The sequence below is a fragment of the Cynoglossus semilaevis genome, chromosome 1 (genome assembly GCF_000523025.1).
Source record: "Cynoglossus semilaevis isolate Cse_v1.0 chromosome 1, Cse_v1.0, whole genome shotgun sequence".
In the NCBI taxonomy this organism is placed as follows: Eukaryota; Metazoa; Chordata; class Actinopteri; order Pleuronectiformes; family Cynoglossidae; genus Cynoglossus; species Cynoglossus semilaevis.
Window position 1 is genome coordinate 19,943,430 of NC_024307.1, and position 13,353 is coordinate 19,956,782.

A 13,353-nucleotide genomic window follows, 5' to 3' on the forward strand; every position below is an offset into this window, starting at 1 on the left:
TTTTCTTTTTTCTTTTCCTGTGACCTCATCTGAGGATTTACTGACTGAACTTTAGACCTATAACAATGTTAGTAAGATCAAGCTGTGCTGCTTAGCCAGGAAGTAAGGTAGAAAATTAACTATATTAAAGGACGTTTGTTTCTCCTGTAAGGTATATTCAGAGTGTATTTTAAAATTTTATAAGGAATTGGGTCATCAAGGGCTCCTTCCAAATGAACAAAGGATTGACCACTGAGATTATTGTTGTACTCTCTTTATTATAGGAGATTGTGTTTCTAATTAAAACATTATTTACTAAGTTGTTATGGGCCTGTTTCTTGGTAGACATTTAAACCCTTTACCTGTTGTTATGGGCCTGTATCTTGGTAGACATTTAAACCCTTTACCTGATACAAACTACAATTGCAGTGTAGATTTGAGCACATCCAACTACGTAGAGAAAAACTAAACACTTTCTTGCAGTAATGGTTAAAAATAAAATAAAAAAAAAACAATATGAATGTGGATTGGATGTCTAACATGTAAGCTTCCTTCCTGTTTTGAGAGGATGTGGAGTTTTCACGCTGCGATACACGACTCTTCTGCTCTGATCTGAGGCTTGCATGTCTTCAGAGACAGTACATCTGCTGCAGCAGATTAGATCACCATTGTCTGGTTGAAGAGCAAAGCCTAAATGTCCCTGGCTTAGTGCAAATTCCAGATGTGATGTAACATCATGGCCAGGCCCTTTAAGGGAGAAGACATGAGTCCATGTTGGACAGAGTCTGATGCCCTGTCAAGTCAACTGTCAGCCTATGTGAGAGCCAGGGGTAGGCGGGCTCTTTCAGTGTTTGACAGCCCTGTGCCTGACATGCTGATAAAACTCCATGTGACTTGCTGGTGCACGCACACACATAAACACACACAAAAAAATCAAAACAAGGGCGAGTCAGAGGGCATGAAAGAGTTAAATAGACGAGAACAACCAGAAAGAGGAGTGGAAGGGAAAAGAAATGAGAGAAGAGTACACCACTGTTTCCTGTTTGGTCCAGATTAAGAGAGATATTGTTGGTTCGTTGTGTTTGCTATTCACCAATTTTCCTGAAGTATTTGTACGTCTCTCTTATGTCCCCTGTAAACCTTAACCCTTCCAGTACATTCTTTACTATAGGTGTCATTACCTGGGTAACAACGGTTGACTGCGCCTGAGTGTGCCACTTTGGACTGCTTATGTAACGCTCACCTGCTGTAATCACGTGTGTTAAGAGTTTATCACTTTATGCTGCTGGATGATATCATTTTGTTTAGATCAACAGATCTACTTGAGAGCAGAAGCTTTTTTTTAAAACTTGATGATCTCTTTCAATGTAAAGGTGTGCCTTTCCTCAGTATTAATGTCAGAGCGAGTCATGATTTAGTAATGGTGAAGCTCTTGTTAGATCAGACTTGAAGAACACATTAAAGCTACATCGCTGCATTTCAAAACGTTTGAAACTCATTCTTGTCTTAGAAATATTGTCTTGTTTGGGTAATGCCTCAAGGTCATTTTACTGTTTGTTCTGTTCAGAAAAGAGAGACAGAGACAGGTAACACAGTCATGGTGTTGATGTTACAAATTTGTCAGTTGTATTGTCATAGCTAACAGAGGCAGGGTTTTACGAACGCTACAGCAGAGCAGACACTCGCACTTTGAATGTTTGCCTTTTCCCTTGCAGGTTGTCTCCAGTCAAACATTCCACATACGCAGTCATATTTATTGTAAAGTGTTTCCATTTTATTGATCAGATCACTTTAAGAAAAACTAGGCAACACATTTCTTACCATGGGACAAACAGAGGCAGGGCTAATGAACCTGTCTAAACAGTTAAATGACAAATGCTGTATTGGTCATTTTCTTCAGGGTCGATGGCTAACCATATCACTCCCAGTTAAGAATAAATCAAGTATTAAAATGGGTTCAGCTCCATGAAAATATAGTGTTATCGATGTTGTAAAATATTCCTTTTTCCTGACATAATGTAAGTGGAAGATGACAGGGAATCATACTGTTGTGCTACTGATAGGTGTGGAGCTGTATGTTACTTTATCTGACTCTGGTCTTCACACTGAGCCTTATCCAAGTCAATAAAACTTGTCCATGACACAATCATTTCACCTGAGTGTACACTGTATGTCAATTACAACAAACCGCTGACAGTTCTCTTTCCTCCTGCACCCACTCACCCCCTTTCAAAAGCCACAAAAGATGATGGTTCACACAAAATAAACATTTTTTAATCATTTCTCCAGCAATAATGACTCTAAATGAGCTTTTCATGTTTGAAATTCACTGCTTAATAATGTCCACATTAAGATTTTGACTGTGCCCTCTGCTGAACGACCTTATTCCAGCTTCTGTGTTTTAAGCGTTTCCTGCAATGACCCAAGTGATTAGTCAATTGTTTGAGAATATCATTGTTTAGAAGTTAATTAATCATTAACTTTTTTGATTAAGGTCTTTTTTTTACCTATGCAGCACAAGTAACAAATGAATATGTTCTGGTTTTACTTGTAGGTGGCTGTAAAGATTATTGATAAGACGCAGCTCAACTCTTCCAGTTTGCAGAAGGTAGGTCTGACAGATGCTAACACACATACACATAAACCAAACCAAACCTCAGACTTTCTTATACTTCACTTGGAAGTCGTTCTCCATGTGCTCTCTTTCTCTTTCTGTGCCTTCCTATCTTTTTTTTTCTCTCCCCTTCCCTCGCTGCATCCCTCCCTTCCCTTCCCTTGTCGTTCTTTCTTTCCCTCCTTTTTTGAAGTGGTCTACTTTTCAGTGAGAGTTTTAATTACAGGAAACAGGCTGCAATTACTTCCTTTGATCATGGCAGGGTGGAGTCTGTCCACTTACACGCACACACTGCCCATGTATGGTTACACACGGAATTTACGCACACATTTTACCCAGAAAGCTTTCATTCTATTGCAGACATACGGCACAGAGTTGCTTATTCAGACACATGAAAGAGCATCGTGATCAAGTAGTGATCAAGTAGTAGATCAACATACGTGATACCAAAGCTGGTGTGTGTATGGTCGAGGTTTTGGAGAATCTGTTACAGTAATTTATAAAAACCTTTTGATAGTATGTCGATGTTATTCCCAGCTCCTTTCAATAAAGGAGGCAAGATTCTCCACCGCTCTTTTGTAACCTTAATTTTTTAAACGGCCCATGATTTGTTATTTTTGGCAGAAACTGATGTGTTAAGAGATAATTAAGCAATAGAAATCCCATAAAACACATAATAACAAATTAGAATAAGTGAGCATTGTGATTTGTCTAGTTTGTGTTTGTGATGTAGTTTCACAGCTATTCACAGCTACACAGCTACACAGTAATAAATTTCCTGATATAATTGTTGATGGAGTTCCTTTGTAAACCCAGAATGCCGACTGTTAACAGATGGGGGTTGACTCAGTAGTTAAACAGGGCAGTGGTATAGACCTGGAGCTTCAGAACATGGTCCGTGTGAAAGGTAAACAGACAATTAAAGACCCAAATGCAAATATCTATGTTAGCTTAGGGCGTGTGCCCTCACACTGCCTTTTTTTCTCGAGCCACTTCCTTCTCCTTTGACCGTTTTGTGTTCTCGCTGCTAAGTGAACCTGAATTTAGTTTCTAATTTGATATTTCCTTGGCAAAAGGTTGCTGTGTGTGTGTCTGTGTGTTAATGATGGAGGATGATTGAAAACAATCATTGTTAAAAATTAATATTAATAATAATACTGACTTAAAACATTGCAGGTAATCCCCTGTTGCCTCATTCTCACCACAAAGGGTTGAATGTTAACACAATAAAAAAAAAATCCGAGGCAGTTATTTTCCATGTCCTCCCCTGGACAGGCTCTGCACTTCTGGCATAAAACCATAAATTCATTTGCACAGGAAACATAAAATGTAAGACAAAAAAAAGACCAGCTCACACCTGATGTGCGTTTGACAGAGCTCTGTGTGGTTTGTTTCCAACAGCTCTTCAGGGAGGTGAGGATCATGAAGATGTTGAATCACCCCAACATAGGTGAGTCATACTATAACGTCATTTTTCTCCCAAATAGCTCACTTGAGACCTAACTTATAATTCTGTTATATATTCAAAGTAAATGATTTCAATCCTTCTTTTATTTTTATCTTTTCTATTATTTAAATATTGTTTTTTTTTTCTGTTCTCTCCACTTCACTTTTTCCTGGTCGTCATTGTCTTTTCTTTTTTTTCCTGTATCTCCAGTCAAGCTCTTTGAGGTCATAGAGACAGAGAAGACTCTGTACCTGGTAATGGAGTACGCCAGTGGAGGTAAGTGTGTGTCACTGCTGAGCTCTAGCTCTTCAAATAAATTGTTTCCCATCAAACATAAATATGAAGCTGCCTCTCTTAGATATGCAGTTTTGAGAGGGTCTTGAGTTGTCCTAAAAACCTCATGTCTTGTTTTCCATCAAATCTCGTTGGCGCTTATCCTTAATGGACAGATTAGTGACACGTCAAGGGCAAAACCTTGTTCAATGACTCGTTGATCCATCACTTGTCTTGGCATACGGCTGAATCAGGTTCCATCACTAAATCTCCTGTCGTCCTCTTTCTATCGACTCCCAGGAGAGGTCTTTGATTACTTGGTGGCCCATGGCAGGATGAAGGAGAAAGAAGCCCGTGCCAAGTTCAGACAGGTGTGTGCTGCATTAAATACAATTGTTTCCACAAAGCGTTACATGTATAATTTTTCTAATTTTGTTGAGGAATAAAAATATGTTTTGACACTGTCCCTTCTTTTGCTTTCTTCTTCTCTCTCATTAATATTTCCACCCTCCAGATTGTGTCAGCAGTGCAGTATTGCCATCAGAAGTGTATAGTACACAGAGACCTTAAGGTGAGAGAACATACACGGGCTAAATACAGCTCATCTCCCTCCCTTTTTTAGACAGCCATGTGCATATGTGATATAACGTGTGAGACACGTGCACTTCCGGACATCATTTGCACATCTACCGCATGTCTTTGCTCCTCTCCCATTGGACGATTTTCTCTCTGTGTCCGCCTTTTTCTTCCAGTAATGTGGTCACATTGTCAGTGCCAAAAATTAAATCCAACACACACTCACTGATCCAGTGGTTCCAAGTCATTTTGTTCACAGTATTATAAATCCTCTTATTTTGCCAGAGGGCAGACCTGTGGACAGTACATTATCATGATTACTGATGCATTGACCCAAAAGGAAATCTCTCTCATCACCCTTGTTCTCCCATTCAAACACATTTTTTAGTTTTTCAGTTACCTTTATAAAAGCCAGGATCGATAAATGTGTTCTGCTCTGTACACGGGCAATGATGATTGATGACAGTTGTCCCTCACAAAGGGAAAGTCCACAGGGCAGTCATTTCTCATTATTGTACTCTCCTTCACACTATCCCAATCACCCTCTGTCTAATGGGTTAGAGTGTAGAATCCAGGACAGCATTAACTGGCTGGGTGCCTCACCGCAAGAGCAGGTTTTGATGATCATGCATTTTCACAGCATGCGGGAATTGTTCTCTCTGGACCCCAGAAGGGAAGGTTTGTGCAGCTGCATATGTTAATGTCTCCTCGTTTATTCCGATGTCGGCACCAATTAAAATTAGTAATTGAGCAGTCTTTTAAATTAAATTGGATTACTTTGGGTTAGACCTGGCAGTGATGTGGGTCTTGATTTTCAACAGCACGTTCACAGGCTAAACGGAGAATCTGAAAAGTCGTCAAAGCCTGTGAAAAGGAGAGCGCACCTGTTGCTAGGCAACCCCCGCCTCCATGCACACTGGTTGACTTAAAGCTCAGGGATATACAGAGACAAAAAAAGAGGGAGAGAGGGAAAGCAGCTATAGTAGCTTCCTTTGCTCATTGTGTTCTACACGTAGGCCCCCAGGCTATCACTCTGAAATCCCTCACTCATACCCACGACCCAGTTTCCACGAGAAAGGGTCAATTTTTGCCAGATCATTAGTAATGAGGTGGAGTGTGTTATTACCTTCCTTACCTGAGAATATCTTGAGGTGTATTTCCACTGCAGGGACTTTGTGCTGGTTCCTTGGTGTGAAAATCTCACCATTGACCAACTAGACCTCTGCTGCAATCACTTTTCTGACAAACAATCCTACTTCTCTAGTAGATGAACTTATGCTGCAGTTCTGTGTATGTTGTTGACACATTTCAAACATGTGGTACATAATGATTTTCACCCTTATAAATTTACTGTCTCCAGTTCTTGTCGTCTAAGCCACCCGCTCTGTACCTCATAATTATAACCCATCTGTGTCTGTCTGTCTGCAGGCAGAGAACCTGCTGCTAGACGCAGACATGAATATTAAGATAGCCGACTTTGGCTTCAGCAACGAGTTCACCATTGGGAACAAGTTGGATACGTTCTGCGGCTCACCACCCTACGCAGCTCCGGAGCTCTTCCAGGGCAAGAAGTACGACGGGCCCGAGGTGGACGTCTGGAGCCTGGGGGTCATTTTGTACACACTGGTCAGCGGATCACTACCCTTCGATGGACAGAACCTCAAGGTCAGGGAAAGGCGAGCGAGCCTTTGTGTGTGTGTGTGTCTGTGTGTGCTAATGTCTGTTACATAAGCAGCTATCTGTATTCCGTGGGTGGTTGTACTGTAGTATTTGTCGTTCTGGTTTCTGTTTCAGCTGCCCTGAAGAATGTGTTAGAGGAACTGAACTTAAGTAACATGTTAACGTTTTTAAATATCAGTTAATGGTTGTTAAGTACTGCGTATTCACACTGTGAGTCCAGATGACTCACTGTGGAGACACATTTTGGGTGTGATGTAATGACATTGATATGCCTGTAAAAACTATCCTGTCCGAAACGCCTTTGCACCGTCTTGCTGTGCACTTTTGATTAACACCCACCTTCCCTGGTGTTCTTTTTAATCAACAGATTACTTCATTTTCCTCGGAAAACCTTTTCTTTTCTGTGTTAAGGCTGTTACCAAAGAATTTTTAATATCTCAGTTTCATTGGATATGTCCAGTTCTTAAAAATGTGAACTAATTTAAAAGAAAAAAAACATGAATTTACACTTTAGCATATAAGAAATGGAAAACGTGCCTTTTGTTGGCATTGGGGTTTTTTTTTTGCCACATATTAATGAAAATGGTATTGGTAACAAACATGTTTTCTATGATGAAATTTCTTTGGGTCATGAATAAACCAGAAATGATGTTGTGATAATTTGTTTTAATGATAAAAGTGTAGTTAATGTAAAGCCTGCAACTTTAGCATTTAAATGGCTTTTAGGTTAGTGAATGGGGCACTTGTTTAACAAAACTATTAATCATTTGTGGGTGTGACCACAACCAATGCTTACCATTCATAGATGTGACCATGGCCCCACACTATAGTTTACTCTATAGTTCCCGTAGTTTCAAAGCGGGACTCATTTTACATTTTAAGAAAATCAGAGTTTAAGAAGTGTCTCATTTGTTTGTTTATTTGTTTTTCCACACATGAGCCATAGGACTTGGTGGCGTGTATAGGAGCAGTAGACAGAGGTTGTTTATTTCTGTGATATATATATGTCACTGCACAAATGTGTTGATAATCATCTTTGCCACCATAGCAGTGCTGATCAGAGCAACAATCTTGTCTCAAGAGAGCGGTTTTCACAGAATTGTTATTTTAATCCGATCTAACATGTAATCATAATCTGCGTGCAGACTGATATGATACTGATGTTTGTGGGTTGATACATGACAGAAGAGAGTTAAAGATTTTACCAGCTGTATACAAATGAGATGTGAATGAATGTTCAGTATTTGCATAAATATCATAAAGAGAAATAATTAGACTTTTAACCCCAGAGGCCATTAGCAAAATTGCTTTACAAAACACAAAACACCTAAGGTTGTGATTTTTTTCTTCGACAAAACACCTAAGGTTGTGATTTTTTTTCCCTTTCCAGGAATTGAGAGAGCGTGTGCTCCGAGGGAAGTACAGGATCCCTTTCTACATGTCTACCGACTGTGAGAACTTGCTCAAAAAGTTCCTCATCCTGAACCCCTTGAAAAGAGGCAGCCTGGAGGTAAACGCTTTAAAACAAGCTTAGATGACAAACACATGACAATGGCACGGCTCAATGGTAGATATTGTTTTCATTTTGAGAGACACAAGGTTAACTTTAGATTTTAAAATATGCAGAGGAAATGATTAATGGTTTTGCTTATTTTAGTAAATATTGGATTCTCTGATTAAAAATAGTATTTAGTACTTGTTGTGCGTCACTCTGTACCTGAACCCGTTTTACCAGCTACCTGTGACTTTGTTGCCTGACCGTTAAGTGCTTTTTAAAAGTGTGGTAGAGATGTGTTAGACTGGATTCATGACTCACTCACAGAACGCGTTTCACCTGAGGAGAATGGATTGTTTCTCCAGAGATGGAAAAATCTATTCAAAGGCAGCTGTTGACATCTTTGCTTCCATTTTTCATAACAGTTGACTTTTAATCCCACAAGTTTGATTGTGCACTTTTAAGTAGAAGCCACAAAGAGTATGTGATGGAAACTCAAGCTCTGGTGTTAGAATTCCCCCCTGACTGTTTCATTTACACCTGCCGTAGAGTTGTGTTCAAATCAATGGTGTGCGTGTTTTTGTCAGGCTTTCGCTGAACTAACATCTGATCACACAAAGATTCACAGCTACTTTGTGGATCGTTATTGTTTTATAAAATTATTACTTGACAGACTTAGTTTATTTTCATGTTTTTGTGTCTAGAGACCTGATGAATGCAAGTGTCCACTTGAACCAAATCGAGTTCTGAAGTTTAACCTTGATTAAAATGGTTTCTGAAGTCTTATGTGAATATAGGACTGCTGAAATGCACAGTGTTTAGAATGTTGAACCACAGTTTTACCACATATGTGTAAACTGTTGCATCATGAGTGAAGGCAGCCTTGATTTGTTTTTTAAGGTGTGTGGTAGGAAGTCAGTGTATAGTGAGACCTTGGTTATTCCAGTCTAACCTGCAGGGGTTTTCTGAAGGCCGGTGAAACATGTTCTGCTGCCAAAGATGGAATGAATGAACTCACGACAGGTGGAAATGAGATTTTAGTGCCTCCTAGTGTCTTTACTGCCTGAGTGAAGTGGACAAAATGAACTGCCTGTGATTGAAGACATTACAGATAAGTCTCAAATGACTGAACTGTGACAAATGTCCCAGGTCATAAATACTCAAGTGAAATATTTAAGACCAGCACTTTTAGTTTAGCAGAGGACAGAATAAAAAAATAATGCAGTTAAAAAACATTTTCATACAACCAGTGTGTTTCTATACAGTAATTGATTCAACGCAGCCGTTGAACTAACCTGGTTAAGTGCTTTAAAATAACATGAACAATGTTGTCTAATCTCTTCTCCTGTGCTTTTTGACATGTCACATTTTTCTGTGTCTGTGTGTCTGTTTGGTTTGCTCCCAGCAGCAGATAATGAGGGACCGATGGATGAATGTGGGCTACGAGGAGGAAGAACTCAAACCTTACATTGAACCCCAGCCAGACTACAAGGACCCAAGGAGGACAGGTACATATGGTATTTTTCATCCCATACTCATTAGCACAGTTGTGAGAATGTTACTTTCAACACTCACAACAGCACATTCTTTGACAACATACTGTCATTCCTGTATAAATCAAAAAATGATATTTTTTTTTATCTGTGTGCGTCCAGATATCATGCTGCAGATGGGATTCTCCCAGGAGGAAATCCAGGACTCACTGGTGAACCAGAAGTATAATGATGTGATGGCTACATACCTGCTGCTGGATTATAGGAACTCTGAGGTTCACTGCTCTTTTCTTCCACTCATACACACTATACACATTTGCCTAAGCTAACAGTGACAACTGAACAATGCTGGCATCTAACCAACCTACAAATATCCAACATCAAGCCCCACTATAGTCCAGAGCAGCTATGGTTGGTTTGTTGACGATGGATATTTTATGGTCTTTTGGACATTAAACCATAAAATATCAATCTCCTTTGGCTTTTGACTTCTCCAGTTTTCACTGAAAACATCGGAACAATAATGTTCTGTTTTCTCAGTGTTTGACATTTACAAGTGTGATGTTTTGTGTGACATGTTTTTTGTTTTTGTTGTCATTTGTACTTGCTTCTACCATAATTTTAATATCAATCATTTCTTCTGCCTTAGCTGGACGAAGGGTGCATCAAGCCTCGGCCAGGAGCTGATGTAAGCAACATAAATGCCCCCTCCCCACCTCACAAAGTAAAGCACGACCACATTGTCACACAACTCTCTACACTTAGAACAGCAGCACGACCACATCCACTTTTCCTACGTTTTGAATCCTCCTTCATTTTGTCGAGTCTTTTCTTGTAGCGTCACACAACTCTCTACACTTAGAACAGCAACAGTAAACACAGAATCCTGGCTTAGTGCCTGAATCCTAAATTGCAAATGTTTTGGTGACCATTTGACCATTGTGACTTGTTTTTTTTTTTTTCCTCTTAAGGTACAGCGCAGTGTGTCGTCCAACCAGAAGCCTCAGAATCGCCGAGACCAGGGTGAGTTTGGTGTGTGTCACTAGGGAAGGGGGAGACACAGGTCTGTCAAAGAAAGAGAGAATGTCCCTGTAGAAAAGATTCAGGTTGGGTCTTTATAAACACTGTAGATACCGGTCTACATGTTAAAAAAGGAAGTGATTAAGAAGAGTCTGGTACTCTGCATGTAAACAATCAAGTTCACACTGTAAGGCAAGCATTAACAGTCGGAATCACACACACGACAAATGTTTGTTTACCTTGTTCATTTGCAGTGTAGTTGCCTATTGCCCCTCCTTCCATCACCTTCATGTCTTTGTAATTGTTTTTTGCAAAATAAAGTAGTTTAAGAAAGAAGAATGATATAGTGTGTAGTGAAATACACTTGCCAGTAAAGTGATTTTTAAGAAGCTTGATCCACAATGCTGGATCAATGCCGCTAGACAGTTTACTCGTCGCATAAATAGATTAAAAAGCTTTCAGGTTAGAGATGTTTCTAAAAGCAAAGGCTTATTAACAACACAAGTAGACGGATGCAGATTAGAGGAAGCAATAAAACGGTAATGGGTTAAATGGAACAAGCTGTGGCCATTCTGATGCACTCCTGCCCCTCCCTCCTACCCCCAGGTTCCTCCTACGCAAAGAGAGGTCAAGGAGACAACCGGACTGCAGTCGAGGATTCTGGCAGGAAGGGTTCATCAGGCAGCTCCACTACCAAGGTGCCGGCCAGTCCGCTTGTCCCCTCTGATCGCAAGAAGAGTGCCACGCCCTCCACTGTGAGCTCAAACACCAAGGATGATATATTTTATATTGGAAAATCAACATGGATTTTGAAGATCTTTTTTTTTCTCAATATATTTAACATTGTTTCTGTTCTGTCCTTGTTCATATATACAGAACAGCATCTTGTCCACCAGCACTGCTCGAAGTCGGAACTCTCCACTGTCGGAGAGCGCCACGCTGGGCCAGGGGATCCAGAACGGCAAGGACAGGTACCCACATACACACAAAATCACAAAAAAAGGAAAATGCTTTCTAAAGGCAAGGACAACTATGCAGTCGTTCTCATTTACACACACGTCGAGCTACTGAGAGGCAGCGTTGCTTTTTCACCAACACACCCTTGATAACAAACACATTCACTATGGTTTGTGAATGAAGCCGTGCCCCAGCTGTCTCAGTGGCTGAATCCCAGACCTTGGCTGGTCCTCTCCAGAGCTCTGCCAGCTGGCTTAGGGACGCCCACGACTCAGGGCGGGGGCCAGGCCTCCTGGATGAAGAAATCAGGCTCCCTTGAGTATTTAGGCCAAACCTCGAGTAGATTACAGATTACCAGAGATGGTCTGATGGAGGCCTGCCATTCAGGGGGAAGCAGGCGTTCAGTTGATACACAGAAACACACATTCTCACATGCAGGAAGATGGAGCACAGTGGCCCCGGTCTGTTCTTCAAATCCTAACCCATTTTTCTTTCTCTTTCCACCTTTGAGCTAAATCAATTTTACAGCTGATTAACACATAATGACTGTGGCATATGTTCAAAACAGCTTGGAATTTTTTTTTTTAATTTACGCCCAAAAACTTTTTAATGAAATTTTACTGCTGTATTATACCTTGAAGTTCTATCTAAACTAATTAGCTCAATATTAGGACACATCTTATTCAAGTAAGATTATTGAAAACTATTATTATTATTTTTTAATGAGCTAAAGAACATTTTTTTCTTAGTAGCAAGGCTGTTGTCCTATTTTTAATCAGCTAAAGAACATTTCTTTCTTAGTAGCAAGGCTGTTGTCCTATTGGCCAACGTTCCTCTATTTGCTCATTGTGGACTTTGGATTTTCTAATTAAAGCCATAAAAAAACACTATTTCAGGCGGTGTCTGTAACTCCCAAATCCAGTCCTACTTTGTCCCCCGGGAGTCAGTTTGTCCTTCACATCACATCCATACATAAAAACCCACGTGTCACTCACGCTTTAACCAACCATTTGCTTTTGTGTTTTTTGTTGTTTTTTTTGTTTTGTTTTTTTTACATTCTACTTTAGGCCAAGCCATAATTCCTACTGTGATGCAGCAGTCATTATCACTACTGCTTTGTTACTTGTCATGTATCAGTCTCAACAGACCACATCATTCCCACTGAAGTGTCCTGTGTCAAATATCACAAACTAAATTTAGTGCCCAGACTCTGTAGTCTGATGTGGATTTGAGGAGATTGTGTTGGTAAGCACTGTATGGTAGTGAAGTGGTCATTTGAGGCAGCATTGCTTTTTTTTTTAATACTGTGGGTGTGTTAGACATGGTAGATCCTGCTTACGTAGTGGTTTTCATCTGCTGTATTTAAAAAGAGACTTTTAATTTTGTTATCATTAATGCTTTAAAGTTGGGCTACTACTCCTGTAAAACCCTCACCCCCACCCCTGACTTTTCTTTTCTGTGTCTGAGCTCCTGTCTCTCTGGGCCTAAAGTCCCTCACATTTTTTCTCCCTTTTCCTTTTTCTTGATATATTTTTCTTTACCCTCTCCTCTTTCTAAGGAGATTATGCAGACTTATGATGGAATTTTAACTCTTAGTGGCGCAACTTGGTCCCTTTACTGGGCTGCTAATAGGCTTACACATACACAAAAATGAACACACACACACACACACACACACATACATACGGACCACATACAACACTCAATGACACACAGGCTTTAACATACACGTCACACACACTCACACCATTGCCACACACTGGCCCTGTACTATGGATGTATGTTATTTTTCCATCACTAGCTGCACTAATCCCCATCA

The 13,353-nt window shown here is 40.1% G+C and overlaps 1 protein-coding gene across 12 annotated transcripts in view; it reads left to right on the top strand.

Annotated features, from left to right (window-relative positions):
- Positions 1–13,353, top strand: part of mark2b (MAP/microtubule affinity-regulating kinase 2b) — a 34,141-nt gene that overhangs the window by 1,314 nt on the left and 19,474 nt on the right. For 5 of the 12 annotated variants that reach the window (XM_025059352.1, XM_025059360.1, XM_025059341.1 and 2 more), the window contains exons 1-13: positions 402–2,587; positions 3,995–4,043; positions 4,251–4,316; positions 4,614–4,684; positions 4,828–4,884; positions 6,318–6,554; positions 7,960–8,079; positions 9,470–9,581; positions 9,720–9,832; positions 10,207–10,245; positions 10,529–10,580; positions 11,184–11,332; positions 11,454–11,548. In XM_025059352.1, the coding sequence (XP_024915120.1) occupies positions 4,016–4,043; positions 4,251–4,316; positions 4,614–4,684; positions 4,828–4,884; positions 6,318–6,554; positions 7,960–8,079; positions 9,470–9,581; positions 9,720–9,832; positions 10,207–10,245; positions 10,529–10,580; positions 11,184–11,332; positions 11,454–11,548 (1,139 nt within the window). In that variant the 5' untranslated portion in view covers positions 402–2,587; positions 3,995–4,015. Of the gene's footprint in view, positions 1–400; positions 2,588–3,994; positions 4,044–4,250; positions 4,317–4,613; positions 4,685–4,827; positions 4,885–6,317; positions 6,555–7,959; positions 8,080–9,469; positions 9,582–9,719; positions 9,833–10,206; positions 10,246–10,528; positions 10,581–11,183; positions 11,333–11,453; positions 11,549–13,353 lie in introns of those variants that run through there. The other 7 variants (XM_025059368.1, XM_025059345.1, XM_025059364.1 and 4 more) reach the window with 7 other exon arrangements.